The sequence below is a fragment of the Macaca mulatta genome, chromosome 17, assembly GCF_049350105.2.
Source record: "Macaca mulatta isolate MMU2019108-1 chromosome 17, T2T-MMU8v2.0, whole genome shotgun sequence".
NCBI lineage: Eukaryota > Metazoa > Chordata > Mammalia > Primates > Cercopithecidae > Macaca > Macaca mulatta.
The window spans coordinates 85,570,596-85,589,784 of NC_133422.1; the positions used below are offsets into that span (position 1 = coordinate 85,570,596).

Consider the following 19,189-nt stretch of genomic DNA (forward strand, 5'->3'; position numbering starts at 1 on the left):
TTCATTGACCCATTTATTGTTCAAGAGTATATTGTCTAATTTCCATGTATTTGTGAATTTTCCAAAATTCCTTCTGTTACTGATTTCCAATTTTCTACCATTGTGGTCAGAAAAAATACTTGATACAATTTCAGCTTTTTAAAATTTTCTTATAGTTGTTTTGTGCTCTAACATATAATCTGTCCTGGAGAATGTTTCATGTATGTTGGAGAAGACTGTGTATTCTGTTGCTATTGAATGAAATGTTCTATACATGTCCATTATCACTTGATGAAAGGTGTTCAAGTCCAATGTTTTCTTATTAGTTTTCTGTCTTGATGATCTGTCCATTATTAAAAGTGGAGTATTGAAGTTCCCTACTATTATTATACTGCAATCTATTTCTCCTTTCAGATCGTTTAATATTTGTTTCATATATTTAGCTGCCCCCAATGTTGAGTACATATATATTTACTGCTTTATCATTATATGTGTTCTTTTTTTTTCAGTGATATTTCCATTTATTTTACTTTTAGTAATAAAAATTTGTCTATCTCATACATGATTGAACACATAAGTTGCTTTAAAATTAACAGTCACAATTGAAGAAACAATGGTTTATTTTTCTAATCAAGTGACCAAGTTGCTGAATTATAAGGCCTCAACAAATGTTGCATCTTATTATTTCATTGAACAATAAGACCTTCTAGTTTGATTATTCCTGGTAAATAGCAATTTTGTTTCTCCAGTGGTTTCCATTTGCCAAAGTCATGACAGATGGTTTAACATTGTGGCTACTGCTTTCAGGGGATTCTATCAGATGAGTCCTCATTTCCAATAAAGCAGCTGTTGGCAATCTTTCATCAAAAGTTCATCCATCAGGACTTCTCTATCGTGGTTGGCCAAGGAGTCCTGCTTTGGCTGCCAGGGCTTCATTCTGCTGAATATGATATTCCTGAAATCTCATGGATATTCTTTGTGTCATTTTTAAATATTTCTGTAAGCAATGTTCTGAACAGGTGGTCTCTTCAGGTTTTACTTCTCTTGTTGTGAAGTCTTTAACACAGTCCAAAAAGCAGGTCTCTGTAAGTTTATTGTAGGTCCCCAGAAATTCCTTAAACTGTTTTATCTGATCAGATTCTGGTATTTGTGCAGCCATATTCTTCTGGTACCTTTATTAGTCACCTTTTCTGATGCATGAGTTTCGTTTCTGTTCTGGAAAAGTAGTTGTCCAACCTTTGCTTGAATGTCTCCAGTAAGGCCTGATTCTTACTTAAGCATAGGCTCTCGCATCCGACATCAGTGCAAGGCTGGGGGGCGTTGGGGGACGGCTGAGCCTCGGGAGGGCGGGTCAGGGTCAGGACAGGAGCCGCGGCCGCCAGATGGGAAAGAACCCATTATATGTGTTCTTATCTCTCTCTCTCTCTCTTTTTTTTTTGACAGAGTCTTGCTCTGTCACCCAGGCTGGAGTGAGTGGCGTGATCTTGGCTCACTGCAAGCTCTGCCTTCTGGGTTCATGCCATTCTCCTGCTTCAGCTTCCTGAGTAGCTGGGACTACAGGCACTCGCCACCATGCCTCCCTAACTTTTTGTATTTTTAGTAGAGATGGGGTTTCACCATGTTAACCAGGATGGTCTTGATTTCCTGACCTCGTGATCCGCCCGCCTCAGCCTCCCAAAGTGCTGGGATTACAGGCGTGAGCCACCACGCCCAGCCTATAGTGTTCTTGTCTCTTTTTAAAATTTTTGACTTAATATCTATCTGGTGTGATATAAGTATAGCTACTTCTACCCTCTTTTGGTTTACATTTGCAAGGAGTATCTTTTCCATCCCTTTGTTTTCAGTCTCTGTGTGTCCTTAAAAGTGAGATGAGTCTCTTGTAGGCAGCATATAGCTGAATCTTGTTATTAATTTATTACATCTCTTTATTAGACAATTTTATAATGGGATATATATATATATAGTCTCATAGACAATAATACTATCATTTATATAAATATTGATAATTATTTATATTGATATTTACATGAGAAATATTTGTTGTTTAAGCCATCCAATCCATAGAATTTTGTTATGGCAGCCAAAATTGATGAAGAAAGTTTTTGATACTGACAAGTAGGTTGCTGCTATAACCAATATGAAAAAATGTGGAGGCAGCTTTAAAGGTGATTCTGGTCAGGACTACAAAGAAAAAAAGCAGGGCTACAGATAATGATTCTATCTTCTTCTTCTTCTTCTTCTTCTTCTTCTTCTTTTTTTTTTATGAGACAGAATCTCGCTCTGTTACCCAGGCTGGAGTGCAGTGGCACAATCTTGGCTCACTGCAAGCTCTGCTTCCCGTGTTCATGCCATTCTCCTGCCTCAGCCTCCCAAGGAGCTGGGACTACAGGTGCCTGCCACCACGCCCAGCTAATTGTTTGTATTTTTAGTAGAGAAGGGGTTTCACCATGTCAGCCAGGATGGTCTTGATCTCCTGAACTTGGGATCCACCCTCCTCAGCCTCCCAAAGTGCTGGGATTACAGGTGTGAGCCACCATGCCCGGCCTGATTCCATCTTCTTAAAGAATACATAAATAGTTACGTATAGTCTGTTGGAAGAAATGTAGGCACTAAAGGGTATTCTGATGAAGCCTCATGTAGAAATGGGAAACATGTTATTAGACAATAGAGAAAGGCAATTTTTATTATAAATAAAGGAAGGCTGTCAAACTACTTAGATCCTACAGGACAGGGCATTCATTTACAGACATTCATCTGTAAACTTGCAATATTCTTCAAGAAAAGGGAAGAATGGCTCTAATGATGATTCATGAATTATCAAGGCCACCATCTCAGTTGCAATGTGCTGGACAGCCTCCAGTCAAAACCATAGGAATGGGGTCATGTGGAGTTGACTGTGTATATCTCCTGCCTGGCACATAATGATTATTTATATTAATATTGGTATTCTATGCCAGTATTATATTTTCCTGGCTACAGTGTTCACAATCTGTTTTCTTCACATTTTTATACAGATCATTGTATTAGTCTGTTCTCACACTGCTAATAAAGACATACTCAAAACAGGGTAATTTATAAAGAAAAGAGGTTTAACAGATGCACAGTTTCACATGGCTGGGGAGGCCTCACAATCATGATGGAAGGCAAAGGAGAAGCAAAGGCACATCTTACATGGAAGCAGACAAGAGAGCTTGTGCAGGGAACTCCCAGTTATAAAACCGTCAGATCGCATGAGACTTATACATTACCACCAGACCAGTATGGGAGAAACTGCCCACATGATTCAATTATCTCCACCAGACCTCAACCTTGACATGTGGGGATTATTACAATTCAAGGTGAGATTTGAGTGGGGACACAGCCAAACCATACCAACCATTGACTACAGAATTAATAATTAAGGCTTACCTTATAAATATTAACTATTATAAAGCACTTCATATTATTATCAGTAGAGACAGGCAATCTAGTTGAACAAAAATTTGGCACAATGAAACCATCTTCTTTTCAGTCCTATCCTTGGCATTAATTATCTGTGTGATCTTCAGTTGGGCTCTGTGATCTCTGCCTTGGGTTTGTCATGAGGATAATAATACTTAATCTAAATCTACATGCTTCCTAGGAATGTTGTGAACAAAATAACCCTGGTAGCATAATTTGGAAATGTGGCAAATGATAAAATATAACATACATTATTGCTGGCATAATTTTACATAGTTAAGCAAATTTGATTATTTGAGTAATAATAGACAAACTTAAATATAGCTGCTTCTCTGCTGGATATGCAATTAAATTTGTGGTGAACATCTGAGAGTCTTTTTGCCCTTTTGGTACTTTGAAATTTCTTTCATATCTTAAAAATATGTAGAGCAGAAACTATTTTAAAAATTATTATTCATTATTTAAGAATTTAAGTTCTGAAGGTAATGTTGTTTTAACTTTAGTCTCAGGAAAACCTATTTATGATTGTTTGTCTCGACCTGCTAATGTCATTTAAGGTGCAAAGAATGAGCTGTGAGTTTGATTTTACATTAGTCATAAGAACATTACCTTGACATTTAAAGAGAAAGAAAACATTTTATGAGATTTCAGAGGAGCACTTAAAATATTGAAAGGTCTCCTTGATAAAAAAACAAAACGTTCTTCTTTTGTCTTTTGAAAATGCCCACATTTCTCTCCATAGACACATGTGTCAACGTATCCTACACAGATTGGGGTAAAGTAGCCCATAATTCTGCAGATTATCATTGGATTTTGCTGTGAACTCAAGTCATTCTTTATCTTGAGAGATAGACAAGTAGGAAGTAATTTTCAAAATGGTCTGCTTTGAGAATAAGGAGATTAAACCGCGTTGAGGAAAAATGTAGATGAATCAACCTTTTTAAAGTGGAGTTAATTTACTTTAATGGGATTATAAATTTTGGGGGTGACTGACAGATATATTTGTCATCCTCACACATTGGTTCATACGGTGTGAGCCATAGAGGAGTTCAAGTGGGAGGAAGATATTGCGATGAAGACAGGTGTCAGAAACGGTCTGAAAATCCATATGCATGACTATATACTGAATAGTTCATTTTTCCAGTTTGTGCTGATACATATGTATATATGTCACTTTAAATATATATGAATTTGTATTCTATAAAATATATATGAAATACAAATTCATATGGCATTTATCACTATCAATTTTCTTAATCTGTGGCTACTAAAATCACTTACAGCAGCTGAAGGCCTACTTTTTTGAAGTTTAATGACTGTCAAAAACTAATGCTGATCTTAGCAACTGAGAGGATACAATACTTAACAAAGGAGTTGTCAATATCAATTTGTAAACAAAGATGAAATTATCATTCTTGAAACACATGGGGAAGACTATTCCCTTCAGTCTCCAAATCAGTGTTTTACATATTTAGTTTTAAAAGGAATAATCATTTACATATTCACTATGTTCACAGATACATAAAAAATGTAAACTAAATGTAAATACAACTATACACAAATGGGAAAATATTTTAAAATATTTAAAACATCAATATCAATAATGTTTTGGATGGTAAATTGTGTTCTTTTTCAGTTTCCTTTTAGAGTTTCCAATGATGTATATTAAAAAAAAAAGTTGCTCTTATAACTAAAAAGAAAAATTGTAAGTAAGCCAAAGCACTCTACACAGTCAAGGGTGAATCTTTCTTTTCCCCATTTTGATTATTTTATCTTTCTTTAGATGGCCATAAGGACTTATACCAATACAATCCAAGCTAAGACTAGGAAATATTCAAATATTTATTTATTGAAGAATATTTATTGAGAAACAAATATCTGAAGCTATTGTTCTGGAGTATTTGGGATTAATTCAAGAATGCAATAATTGTGGTTCATTTACTTGCAGAATTTAAAGCCTAAAAGGATTATGGAAATTACAACAAACAATAGAATCAGAATGATAAAATCTAAAACTAAAGGAAAATAATGAACTATAATAAATATGACAGATATTTGATATGCTCTGTGTATAAAGATTTCCTAAACATTGATAACAAAATCACAGAAATTTCAGTCTTACAAATGGCCAGATTCAGGAATAGACAAAAACGTAGGTAATGAATGTGAACAAAGATGCCAATATTTAACTTTATTTTATGTGACTACAATGAAGCACAAATCTCTGTGCGTGTGTGTCTTTCTCATCTTCTTTCTCTCTCTGTCTTTTTCTTGCCCTCTTTTTCTCTCATTGGTCAAGATAAGGTTGACAAGACTGTGCTGGTTCCCTCACACAAGCTTTCCAGAATGCAATTTTATAATTTTTAAAATATATTAAAATGTTCGCTATAATATAAGAAAATAATTTTTCTAATGACCAAGTAAAAGTAGTCAGAAATTCAAACCAATATATTCAAGTCAAGATATTAATAATTATTTACACATATATAACACAGGTAATATTATTTTTAAAATTAGTATACTCTTTTCCTATACAGTTTCATATACTGATCTTCTCCACATTTTCCTGAGGCATTTATCTACAGGGATGAGGAGGGTACAGGGGAGGAAGCTTTGAAAGACAGGGCATAAGGATTGTTAGAGCAGAGTTTATTATTTAACTTCCGGTATCCAAAACAGAATTTTCGAAGGTGCAGCAGAAAAATCTTTGAATGCCAGGCTTTGTGAAGGAAAATATAGTTTTTTAAATTCCTTAGGACATATCAAAAGTCAAGCATCATGGGAATAAAGGGACATTTTGTCACCGACCAGAGAAGAGCTCTCTTCTGCCCATGACTTAGCCATGAGGCCACAGGAGACAAGTGACAAAGTCCTGAAGTGATGCTGGTCACACCTTGTGGACCCATGCAGACCTTGAGAGACCCCGAATCTCTCCTGTGCCCTGTGAGGTCACACAGAATTACCAGCAGCTGAAGTCTAGAAGAAGGAAAAAGACACAAATGTCTGGTATGTGGTTTCCAACGACATGTACCAGAGTTTACCCCGAACTGCCAAGAGACCCTGTCATTCTTTAGTAATCATGAATCACATCCTAGACCAATTCTGTTATTTCACTAAAGAAACAATAGAGGGAGAACCCAAAAGATACCATGCAGATTTGAAGAATTATTTCCCAATTCAGTGAAAAACCATAAGCCCTGATTACAAATTCTTAGGCCTTTGGAAGGCCTTGAAATGGACACTCATCAGTAACATTTACATTTATTTCTAGGGAGTGATACCACAATCAACAATATTTTCTATCACTTTTTAGGCCACTCCTATTACTGGTTTGGGGATAATTCTTGATTGTACTTAGACCTTTTAGGGATTAGAGCTTCATCTAGAGAATTATCTTTTTATTTAAGGCAATATTGTACAGGTTTCCTTTTTACCTTTTTTTTCCTTTTGTAAGCTGTAGCAACCCATATTTTGTTTTACAGTAAAATGCAGGCAACCTCACCATGCTCTTTATTTTATGTAATTGTTAACATTCAAGTATGAGATACTTGAATACTTACTTTGGATGCATTTTTTTCCTATAACAGCAAGACATGATTCAGACACTTTATATTGCCCTCTCCAACAAAGATGTTAGTACTACTTAATTTGGAATTTAAATACCAGGATTTTAGCTTATGATGCTACAAGACTCTTCAGTCGTGAATGTGTATATTGCTGTTAGATAGTAATGTTCAAATCTGCATTTGATCTCACAATTATATTACTCAAGCAAAACACATGCTTCCACATAAATATATTGTATCCTAACAAACACATGAACTCATTCAAGTTCACCCAAAATTGCAGTATCATAATAAATTGACCAAAATGTTAAAATTTCATAAAGGAATAATGATGGAAAAGTCCATTTTAACTTCAGATGTGCCAACACTACTTTAGAGGGTATTTCTTATGCTGGTAAGTACTATACTTATCATCATGGTGCACAGGCTCTCTATTTTTATAAAAATCTTTGTATCTGTTAATATCTTGGTTATTTTATAACATTTATATGTAAAGAAACAAACACTGGCAAAATATAAAATTTGATATCACTAATTATTATTAGGGTTACTATATGTAAGTTTTCATCTCTTTATAAGGTAAACCAAAGATGTGTTTTTAAATGATGAATTTGCCCCATTTCAGGAATGAGGTAGACAGTAGAGTCTGTCCTAGCATAGATTAATATCTGATGATTACAGAGCCCTTAGCCTTCTGCCTTGAGGGATGGACCTGATCTCCTCAAATTCACGCTTTGATTAAAAGGAAGATAAATGAAAATCATGTTCTTTTTTTCTTTCCTGCCCGTTTCTAAACAGACATACACATCTAAAGTCCATTTATTTCTCTTACGTAAGTTCTCAGACATACCATGCCCACAACATACTGCCACCTTTCTTTCAGTCTACGGTAGCTCAGAACCAGTATAAAGAATGCACGAGCTTGTTCTGTTTCAAAATTAATTAGAAAAGGTGAGACTCAAAAACTTTCATTGAAGAATAAGCCGAAAAGAACTTGGATAAGAGAACAGTCTCAGGGGGTCCTAATTAAGAAAATAGGGATGGGTCAGAAACAGCTTGCTTTGTTTTTACATATGAAAAAGTTCTGGATTAGGAAGAGACTAGGGACTTTGAATCGGAATACACTGGGTTTTATTTCAGTGCTGACACTGAGACGTGTGTCATCTCTGGCATGACTTGTAACCTCTCATTAACAGAGATATCTGACTCACAGGTTTTCAGGATTCCCTCAGACGATTAGCATAATAGGATTTTATGAAATAGGATGTAGTACATTAGTGTAACTCATCATTAAGTTAGAAAAGTTATGGCTCAATATTCACAGTGGATGGCTTATTTGCTTAGGTAATACTTTGGAGATAACTTGAAATTGCCTGTTATTACACTGTATTTTTGATAAATATATTCCTGTACATGTTCCTCTCCTCTGAGTTCATAGAAAATGATTGATTATACAAGTCAATTTACTTAACATTATTGACTGCTTACTGTATGTCAGGCATTTCGCTAAAAAAAATAATTTTTCTATGTAATACGATAACTAATTTTTTTCTCTATTTTACACATAGGAAACTGTGGCTTGGAGGAGTGAATCTCAGGGCACTATTTTTATATATTAAAGTGGTGTGTTTTCCCCTCACATATTTCTTGTTGCTCGGTAACTTTTTTCCCTATTCATCCACAGTTAGCGTATTTCATGCCCAACGCCTCAGGGATTTAAGACACCACGGAATTTTGTAATTTCTGATAATATCCATTTGTTTCTCAAACTGTAGTCTAAATACAAACTGTACTAGATATTATGTTAAACTCTTACAACATAAGAGAGTTGTAAAATATCTTAAATTATTTTATTTAATCCTCTGAAAAACACTGGGAGCCATAGGCTGTAATTATACCTATTCTATAGATACCTTCCCCGCGACATTTTATAAAAATCTTATACAGACCTGAAATTTCTATCTCACCCAGGTCACTTGGATATTAAGAAATAAAGTGAAGTTTCAAACCTCTCTAACCAGCCTCACAACAAATGACATTGGAGACTAGAGGGAATCTTCTCCTCTATACTCAAGCCTTTTAAATGAACCCAATTAAGGGTTAAAGATGAAAAAAACTCAGCATACTTGGAGATCCAGTGGTGAACCTGTGCACTTACAATGCCCTGGAGAAATTGCAAGAGCCCAGAGTTTCCTGAGCATGCTATCAAGCAGAGTAGAAAAAAATGTTAATTTGGTACTTCTAGGCAGATAGATGGCCAAAATTTAACTTGTTGACATCATCCATTTGCTCCAGCATATCAAGTAAAAAATAGTATGATTTTTGCTGACCTAAAGGAAAACGTAGATCTGGTGTAACATGCCACAATTCTGCTAAGTTTCAGAGCTCCGGGAGAGAACAAGATCTGCCAAAACTTCATAGTGCATCTAAGGTCGGCGCAGAGGCAAAGGTGGGAATGGCAGAACAAATAAGAGATGTGGGAGGGGCAGAACCAGTCTGAGATTCCCACAGCGGTTACTTGAATGTACAGAAATCAGAAGACACAGTAGAACAACTCCAAAGACAGATTTTGTTGTTTGTTTGTTTGTTGTTTTGAGACAGGGTCCCACTCTTAACCCTGACTGGAGTGCAGTGGCGTGATCTCGGCTCACCTCAACCTCCACCTCCCAGGCTCAAGCAATTCTCCTGCCTCAGCCTCCCTAGTAGCTGAGGTTAAAGCACAAGCCACCGCACCCGGCTAATTTTTGTATTTTTAGTAGAGATGGGGTTTCACCACGTTGGCCAGGCTAATCTCGAACTCCTGACCGCAAATGATCCACCCGCATCAGCCTTGCAAAGCGCTGAGATTATAGGCGTGAGCCACCACACCTGGCCACCCAGGGTTTTCATGATGCTATTGAATCTTAGTTTCAGGGCTCCTAACTTGTCTAAATTACTCCAAGGACACAAGACGTGTTGAAATTAGCCCATTATTTTCCAATATCCTATAACTGAAGAATATGTGGTAAAAATATAATGTACATGTTTACAGTGCACAACAAGTTCAGTGAATCTTGGCAAATGTGTATCCTCCTATAACCACCAATTCAGTTCTATGAAGCTATAGATCATGCCCATCACCCCAGGTAGTTCCATGGTGACCTCATCTAGTACATCCTACACTCAGAGGCAGTTACCTTTCCTATTTGTTCTTGTTTTTTCTAGATCATTTTGACTATCCTACGTGTATGCATTTCCATATAAATTTTAGTACCACCTTGATAATTTCTTCAAAAAGCCTTTTACCTGGCAGGAATGAAACTCTACATTTTCTCTCCTTAGTAGTCAGTGCCTTGGCTATTTCTACTTGGCTCTGTCAGCCTTCAAGCTCTTGCTTTTTCTGAGAAGCTTGAAAGTCTTGCTCAATGTATGGACAGTTCAAAAACAGCCAAGAGTCCGAGAAGAGTTTGTGTCCAGATTTTTGACTCCCTCATTTATAACTCCCTCTTCTTTAATTTTTTTTCTCAATTTCTAGTTGCTGTTGACCTTGAACTCTGGCCTCTGGCTTCTTATTCCATTATGATTCCACGATTTGCTTGAGCTCTATTTTATGGGAACTGTCTAGAAGGAAAAACGCTGGGTAGATCTAGGTTTCATGCAACCTCTCTCTCTCTCTCTCTTTTCTTTCTTTCTTCTTTCTCTCTCTCTCTCTCTCTCTCTCTTTCTTTCTTTCTTCTCTTGGAGAGAAAAAGGGTCTCACTATGTTGTCCAGGCTGGCCTCAAACTTCTGGCCTCAAGCAATCTTCCCACCTCAGCCTCCTGAGGCTGGTCCACCACTGCACCCAGTCTTTTTCTTCTTTCAAGCATCATGTACCCTTTGGTTTCTGCCTGGTTTGGATCACCCTACAGTGTCTTCAATCAGTTACTTTAAAAAAAAAACAATAATAATTTGTCTGGAAAGCATCATTGTGTTTGGAAGAAGCTTTAATTTTCTATATAATATCCTAACATTTCCAGAAGCTAGACCTGTCATCTACTTTTTACAAATTCACAGAAATATTTTAGCTGCAATCGGTTAAGAACACTGCCTTTTTCCACACTGACTTCCTCTCTACCACACCTCCACTTGAGTAGGGTGGTATTAGAATGATTGCATGCATTTTAGGGACCTGGCAAAGAGAGTGAAATTGGCAATACATATAGTTTGAATTCACTGGCCTATATTTAGGTGATTCTTAAGTATACTATATTCTTGTTAGCCTTCTGTGAGTGAAAGACTTTCAGGAATATTTTTGCTACCCACTTTACTTTCTTAGCTGGTATAATAACCTGAGTGTATAGTGCCAGAGATTACCTAGCACTGGAGGTATATGGGTAGTGTAAATAAGATTTGAAATGTGCAGAATCATAAGATATCATCTCTGTCAGAAGATTTTCTCTTCCAGTTGTACTTGATGGTGAAGTATATATACTTATTAATGTCATACATATAGATCTGTAAGAATCATAGATCTAGAATTTACCAGAACCCCTTTATTTGTAGGTGACAAACCTTTAGAACTCTAATGAACAGTGAGTTTTTCTTCTTGTGAAATCATATTTTGTGATCACAACTATCAATACAAAATATTAAACTTCCAGAGGAAAACACAAGTTACCATTTCCTCTGCATTAATTATATTTTAGAAATACTTGTTTTAAAAAGATAATGGGTTCCATTAAAACTGAGTCAAAATGGTAAACAACAAGAAGTGTAACAGAGTGAGTTGTTATTTCTCTGGAATGTATGCTATTCAAGCTGATACTGATCAGCTTCTTGACAGTTGTGAAATGCAATCATATATTTCTGCATTCTAAATATACATTTTCCCTTATATCTAATTTTATGCTCATAATTCTGTCTTATCTTAATTAAACCCTCCACCAAATGTACAATAATCAGTAGTTACAAAACCTGGATTCCCTCCCGGGTGACATAAATTTCAGTCTGTCTGCGTATGCAGTTGATATGATATGACAGCTGAAGATCCTCTCTCCCCCAAGCCTCTTACCTTGATACCACATAGATCTTCAGTGCTCAGAAATAACCATAAAAACCCTGCATTGCCAGGCACCGTGACTCATACCTGTAATCCCAGCACATTGGGAGGCAAAAGCAGGATAATTGATTGCTTGAGGCCAGGAGTATGAGACCAGCCTGGACAACATAGAGCAACCCATCTCTACAAGAGAAAAAAAAAAAAAATAGCTGGGCACAGTGGGCGTGTGTCTATAGTCCCAGCTGCTAGGGAGACTGAGTTGGGAGGACCCTTTGAATCCAGCAGTTCCAGGCTACAGTGAGCTATGATCAGACCACTACACTGCAGTGTGGGTGACAGAGCAAGACTCTGTCTCAAGAAAAAACAAACAAAAAACCCTGTGTTAACAGAGTTCGGTTTTTAACACCCCATGGAATATTTATCATAAAACAAATTAAATTTAATTATAAAAAAGTAAACTTATACTTGCTTTTGGGCATGAGGTAAGTACTCATCACAGAGGCTTAACGTCCACAGAACTAGTAATAGTGGAGCCGAGTTTCATATTTAAGTCTTTGGGTTTCACACAGTCTTTAATATGGGAATAATGAAAATATAGATGTTATGCCAACTGCATTTGCCATCTATGTGTATTTCTAAAGTCCTTTTGAATATAACAATATATACATGTGAGAATTCATAGTCTTGTGAGAGAAGATACTTTTGAGAAATGAAATTATAGCCTTTATTTTTTGTTTTATATAGCAAATACTTACCTGAGATACAAGCTACCTTTATGAGGTTTTTAGAAAGGTTAGTAAATCGTCTTTGTAACAATTTGATGAGGTAGGTATTGTTTTATTTTCTTTTGCAGTGTCAGAAACTATGAAGCGTTGGAGATTTTAGCTTGCTTTCTAGTTAGCCTGCCGCAGTTTCATAGATGCTGACAGAAAACACAAATATGAAGAGTCAGAGACAGAAAACTTCATTACTAATGGTGTAGCAGCTGCAAGAACTTCACGTTCACCTCAGTTTGGCTTGCTTTCCCCAACCCAAGTCCCATGAGGGAGATGGTTAGGCAGGGGCCAGGCAAACGCTGTACACACAGTGGGTTTGGATCAAAAATAAGTAGCACCAAGCTCAGTAAAACCTGTCTTATTAGGTTGGTGCAAAAGTTATTGCAGTTTTTGCCATCAAAAGTGCTGGCAAAAACCACAATGATTTTTGTGACTGCAATCACACCTGCCCAAGGGTTTGGGAGGGAGGGGATCATGAATCTATGTTGTTCTAATCAGGAAACAAATCTGCCTTATGACCCACAGGGAGACTCTGTCGCTGTTTTGCAAGACTGTTTGCTTTCTAGGTATCCTTGAAAAGTTGCCAAGACAAAATCTGTCACTAGACGTGTGGGGGCGCCAGGAAGAATTGTCCCTTAACCTACAGATGAGGAAACAGAAGTTAGGTGAGTTTTCCATGATGTGATGCCTTCATTAGTAAGTAGTAGAATTGGGATTACAGACCTCGAAAGGGAGGCTCCAGAGCCCATGTTCTCAGTCCCTACTCCTCCTTCTTTTAGTACCTCTCCAAGTGTGAGCAGGTGCATCTCTGAAGGCTGAACTGATTAATAAACTTGACTTTCTGTTACGTGTCAGTTACTAAAGGGTTTTTCTGGGGAGGGGGTTAGAGTAAAGGGTTCCCAAGGGAGATATTCTAAGCCTCCTTGTAAATCAGTAGGATTCTGTCACCTAAACACCTCTAGGAGATTTTCTCTTTTATTCCTCAAAATCCTAACAGATAGGGCTGCATCAGACTTACTTTCTTCTCTACCTAGGAGCATAGTCTTCGTGAAACTATTTTTCACACAAATAGTGTTGGTTCTGCAAATAACACAAGCCTGTAATCCCAGCACTTTGGGAGGCCGAGACGGGCGGATCACGAGGTCAGGAGATCGAGACCATCCTGGCTAACACAGTGAAACCCCGTCTCTACTAAAAAATACAAAAAACTAGCCGGGCGAGGTGGCCGGCGGCTGTAGTCCCAGCTACTCGGGAGGCTGAGGCCGGAGAATGGCGTAAACCCGGGAGGCGGAGCTTGCAGTGAGCGGAGATCCGGCCACTGCACTCCAGCCTGGGCGACAGAGAGAGACTCAAATAAATAATAATAAATAAATCTCAAATAAATAAATCTCAAATAAATAAATAAATAAATAAATAAATAAATAAAATAAAATAAAAATAAATAAAATAAAATCTTGTTCTAAAAGGGGTCACTGGCTGTCCTTATAAATTAACAAGTAAAACAACTAAAGACCGAAAGCAGTTGAATGAAATGCTCACAGCCATACATTTAGTAAGGAACAAAATCAGCAGAAGAGAACTTCTGCTTTTTAACTTTAGTTCTGCATGCTTTCCCCCATACGGTAAAAATGAGCCTCAGACTTCTACATCTTATGCTGTTTTCTTTCCCCGAACCGTTTGAAGAGACAGTATCGCAAGTCTTGTTAAGCACTAAGGAGACACCCAAGAAAAAAATTAGAACTTGATAGATTTTTCTTAATCTAAGGACCAAGAGTATAAAAGTCCAGATGTAATTAATGGATTTTTAAATATCTCTAAGTTTTAACTGTACTCAGCTTACTCACCAAGGCAAGAAACATTGTGTGGATCTAGTAAAGCAATTATAGAAACAAATACTTTCTCTTTAGTAAAATGAAAAAGTCCCAGGAAGAAGTCCTATTTATATTTATTTCCCTTGAGGCTTTCACCCCCCACCCCCTCTGGAAGTGAGTTTTAAGGAGAAATGAAATTTTGGGACTGGATGACTCAATTATGTAAATGCACTAATTATATATGGAACAGATCCTATTTCATATGTTCTCTTTTTTTTCTTCTCCTTCAAACTAGAAGAAGTGTTTTTAGATACATGTGTTGTCCAGGGTTCCCAGGGGGTGAATGTTCTACATATGTTCAACATTTAGAAATACAGTTCCATTAACTGTCCTCTATAGCTTTTCTAGGTATGGTTATTTCATAATAGGTAATACAGTTTTAGGACCAGTGAGATGCATTACTGAAAGTTTCCACAGACCTTCCACCTAATTTGAAACACTACACTATTATAGCCTCATAAGTAGATTATTAGGTTTAAGTTTATGCTAGAGGAAGTTTAAAAGCTGATATTCTTCCTCTACAGGGTCATGACTATCACCCTTCTTTAAAAACCAAACGTGCGGCCGGGCGCGGTGGCTGTAATCCCAGCACTTTGGGAGGCCAAGGCGGGTAGATCACCTGAGGTTGGGAGTTCGAGACTAGCCTGACGAACATGGAGAAACCTCATCTCTACTAAAAATAAATTAGCCGGGAGTGGTGGCGCATACCTGTAGTCACAGCTACTCAGGAGGCTGAGGTGGGAGAATTGCTTGAACCCAGGAGGTAGAGGTTGCAGTGAGCTGAGATCGTGCCATTGCACTCCAGCCTGGGCAACAAGAGTGAAACTCCATCCCAAAACAAAAACAAAAACAAAAAACCAAATGTGCTGCAATGAAGGTAAATTAATACCGCTGTTTGAAGTATCATTTTTTAAATCAGGATACACTTGTGTATATATATCTATATCATATCTAGATATTGATATATATCAGAAATTTATATCATATCTAGATATATGTCATATCTCTACCTCATATGTATGATTACATATGATAAAGCAGAACAGTAATGCCACTGTATGGTTATTTTTGAAATACTTAGTTTATATTTTAAAAGAATAGAAATATTCTTCTGAAAGAACTTTTGAAAGAGCACCTAGGACTCGTTTCAAACGTTATTGTAAAGTAGAGGAAATTGGTTTTCAACGATCTCTATCTCAGTTCCTCCCTGTTCTTTATTCAATGGGCCCATGCTCTTCCTTTCACATTTTTCATTTCCTAAACTGAAACCTCCTCTAAGTTTCCTAATTGAATATGTTATAGCCAACTCGTATTTCAAGAATATGCATCACAGGAAGTTTTTATTTTGAAGGAGGAATAAAAAGCTTTAAATTGAAAGGACTAAGGTCCAATATTTGTCTGTCCTGCAGGCCAAAATGTCCGCCCCTTCATGTTCTGCAAAAAGTCTAGATGATGTTGGAAATTAAAAGTTTTTGCTTCAAGCTTTGATATAGTGTCAAATGACTTGGTTGGTTGTGGTCAACTTGGCACCATTGATAGACTTCTCAAAATCTAACTGCTTTTCTTAGAATTCCTCTCTTGTACTACAAATGGTAATTTGCTGATAAAAGGAGCCCATGAGAGATTTGCAAGATGGAAATGAAACAAACGCCAGGATGTTCAGTGTCAGGGCAGAGGGATGTGGCATGCTGCCAGGGACTTCCGGCCATGGGGTTTGCAGCCTTCCCGAAGCTGTATCATTTCCTCCCTCCACTGCATGATGTCCTGCTATTGGAGTAAGCACGCTGTTACAGCACCTTATTCTGGCTACAGTCATCCTGGTTCTTCAGAATTTCAGCTCCCTCCACACTGGTGGAAAGCCTAATTCTACACAAAACTCCTTATTTGCATAATAGTTGTAGTGGTTTTGCTATTCTAGTCAAATCCAGCCTGCAACAGCTTTCAGAGAAAAATTACAACATTCTTTGCATTACAACAAATACTGGTTTCATATTTCTAGGTGATACTAATGATTGAGACACATTCTGCAGAAAATATAAGTAATTTTCAAAAATATGTTTGGCTTTCCACATGATTTTGATTTGTAATAAGGAGCAAAACTAAAAACCCTTTTATTTAGATGTTTAATTTCCTTTCCCATAAACATATAAAAATGAAGGAGTATAAATATGTTAAAAGACAGAAAATACTATAAGCTTTCTTTTTTATGCAATGTATACAGATATTTTTAGATTTCAATATACAATTTGTATTAGTTCTATAAAACCTTCACATAAAAATGTTTTATTTTTTTACATAATTTCTAGATATTTTTTAATGTAATTACACGGAATTTACAGAATATATTTATACTTAGTTTCTAGATTTTTTCTAATGTATTCCTATGTATATTATCTATATGTAAACAATATTGGATATATCAATATCATCTATTTCTTATTAAGCCAAAGCCAACAAAAATGTTATTACCTCACTAAGTGCTTTCAAACAAGAATTCTAATTTTACATAACATCTCTTCTCTTCATTTTGCTGGAAGGAAATGATACCTAAAGAATTATTAAACTGGTGATTAAGACGGTCATCACTGGTTAAGTTGAAGTGTGAATAAGAGAAAATGAAACAAACTTTATTTACTTCATAAAATACTAATTTAAAAGGTTTCTTACACATATTTTCTTAAGTATTTTATGCTTACCACCTTTTATCTTGTATCATGTTGTACACAAAGACAAGACAAATTAAGGACTGCATTTTGGAAACCTGTGCCCTTTCCAAAGAAACTGCCATTTGCAAAGACCATTTCATAATACATTTATCGGAAACCAGCAGGCATCAAGGATTTTCCTATTGTGGCAAACTGTGGGTCAAACTGACGCTTCAAAAAGGGCAGTCAGTATTGTATTCAAGCTGACCTTCTTTTGTTGCAATAAAGAATCTTGAAGCATTGTTAAATAAATAAATCCCACGTGCTGCTATTGACCACGAAGTACACTAGATAGAGTTCTCCTGATGGGAGAGCACATTATCAAAGTTCAGTACATTAAATTCAGAGCATTCCCCTTGTGCTAAGGACCTAAGGGTGCAAACATGAAACTACTCTTTATGTTAAGTATCTAAGGCATCCTCACACAACAATGGTTTATCCAATAGACATTTTGCTGAAAGATGAATGTTTGCATGTCAAAATCAATATATTGGTTGCATATCAAAATCAATATATTGGTTAATATACCCATTTTCTAAAACCTAAGATAAAGAATACATAACATTTTGTCAAAAATTTTAATTCTACTTTTAATATTTAAAATGTTGGTCAAATTATAAAATCTTGACAATATGTCATGAAAAATTAAGTTCTTTATGCTGCCAGGTACTGACTCTGCTATCTACTCTCTACTATGCCTTTTATACTTGCACATCCAAATAGAAGTTGATTTGCAATTGGCTCATGATTTTGTAATATTTATCTCTAATTTTTTAATAGAAGAACATAATTCAAGTGAAAGTTTTTTTAGTAGCATGTTTTCTTGTTCATTGTTTGTTTTCTTTTTTGTTTCTGTTTTATAAAACCAGGTGCTTCTCTCAGTTACGCCTTTGTGAGCTCTCAAAAGCACTTCGTCTTCAACTACTAAAAACATTTGGTGTTTCAGCACTATCATTTCAACAAACTTGATGTAATCTTTGTCTTCCATATACTTAAAACTGTAAGGAATTGTTTTAGAACAAGTTTACTCTTGTTTTTTTAAAAAAAAAACATATTTTACACTTAATGTCTTTTTGAGAAATCTGTTGTTATGAAGTTTGATTTGCAAAAACAAAATATGTTGTTGGCATCTAATTTACTTTAACACTTCTTTTTTTTGTACTTTCTATGTTCTTCTTTAGACTGCATGGAAAATGACTTACCATACATATTAGGCAATTTTGAAGATCTTTCTCTTCAAAAACCTTTGGATGGCAGTTATTGTTTTAACTTTATTTCTTCCTCAAATAGGTGAAGAATTTTTAGTAGGACCTTCCTTGAAACACTCCTTGTCTACTTAAGATCAGTACAGTTTTTAAGTTATTTTTAAAATGTTAGGAATTAGAATATAATACATAAGCACTATAATTATTCATATTTTGCTTAATTTTTATAAACAATTTTTCATATAAAAATATGTTCAGAATAAATTTAGCAGACATTATCTTTTAATTATTTAAAATAACTAGCAATCTATTATTCTAATTATTTAAATATTCTAAAATTTTTAATAGATGTTTTATTATTACAGATAATTATGAACAGAACCATAACTAAATATTATGTTATTTTATTCAAAATAGTTGTTATTACTTTAACAGACTAATAGAATTTCAAAACATAAAGCACATAAAGTGAATTTTTTACTGGAGAGTACATCTATAATTCTTACTTTTAAAAAGTGAATATTTTGTATTCAGGCCTTGTTTTTATTACTGACATTTTACTGATGACCTATGATGGTAGCCTGTGTGCTAACATGATCATTGATCACATACCAGCTCAGTAATGTCA

The 19,189-nt window shown here is 35.8% G+C and overlaps 1 protein-coding gene across 1 annotated transcript; it reads right to left on the minus strand.

The window, feature by feature from the left end:
- Positions 1–476: 476 nt before the first annotated feature.
- LOC693799 (mitochondrial import inner membrane translocase subunit Tim9) lies at positions 477–1,373 on the minus strand. Its single transcript, XM_015121304.3, has one exon. It carries the CDS (start codon positions 1,136–1,138, stop codon positions 869–871), a length of 270 nt encoding a protein of 89 aa, XP_014976790.1. The 5' UTR covers positions 1,139–1,373; the 3' UTR covers positions 477–868.
- Positions 1,374–19,189: the final 17,816 nt, after the last annotated feature.

Excerpts from the sequence above, each read along its gene's own strand:
- LOC693799 (XM_015121304.3), bottom strand. The coding sequence starts at position 1,138 with ATGGCTGCACAAATACCAGAATCTGATCAGATAAAACAGTTTAAGGAA.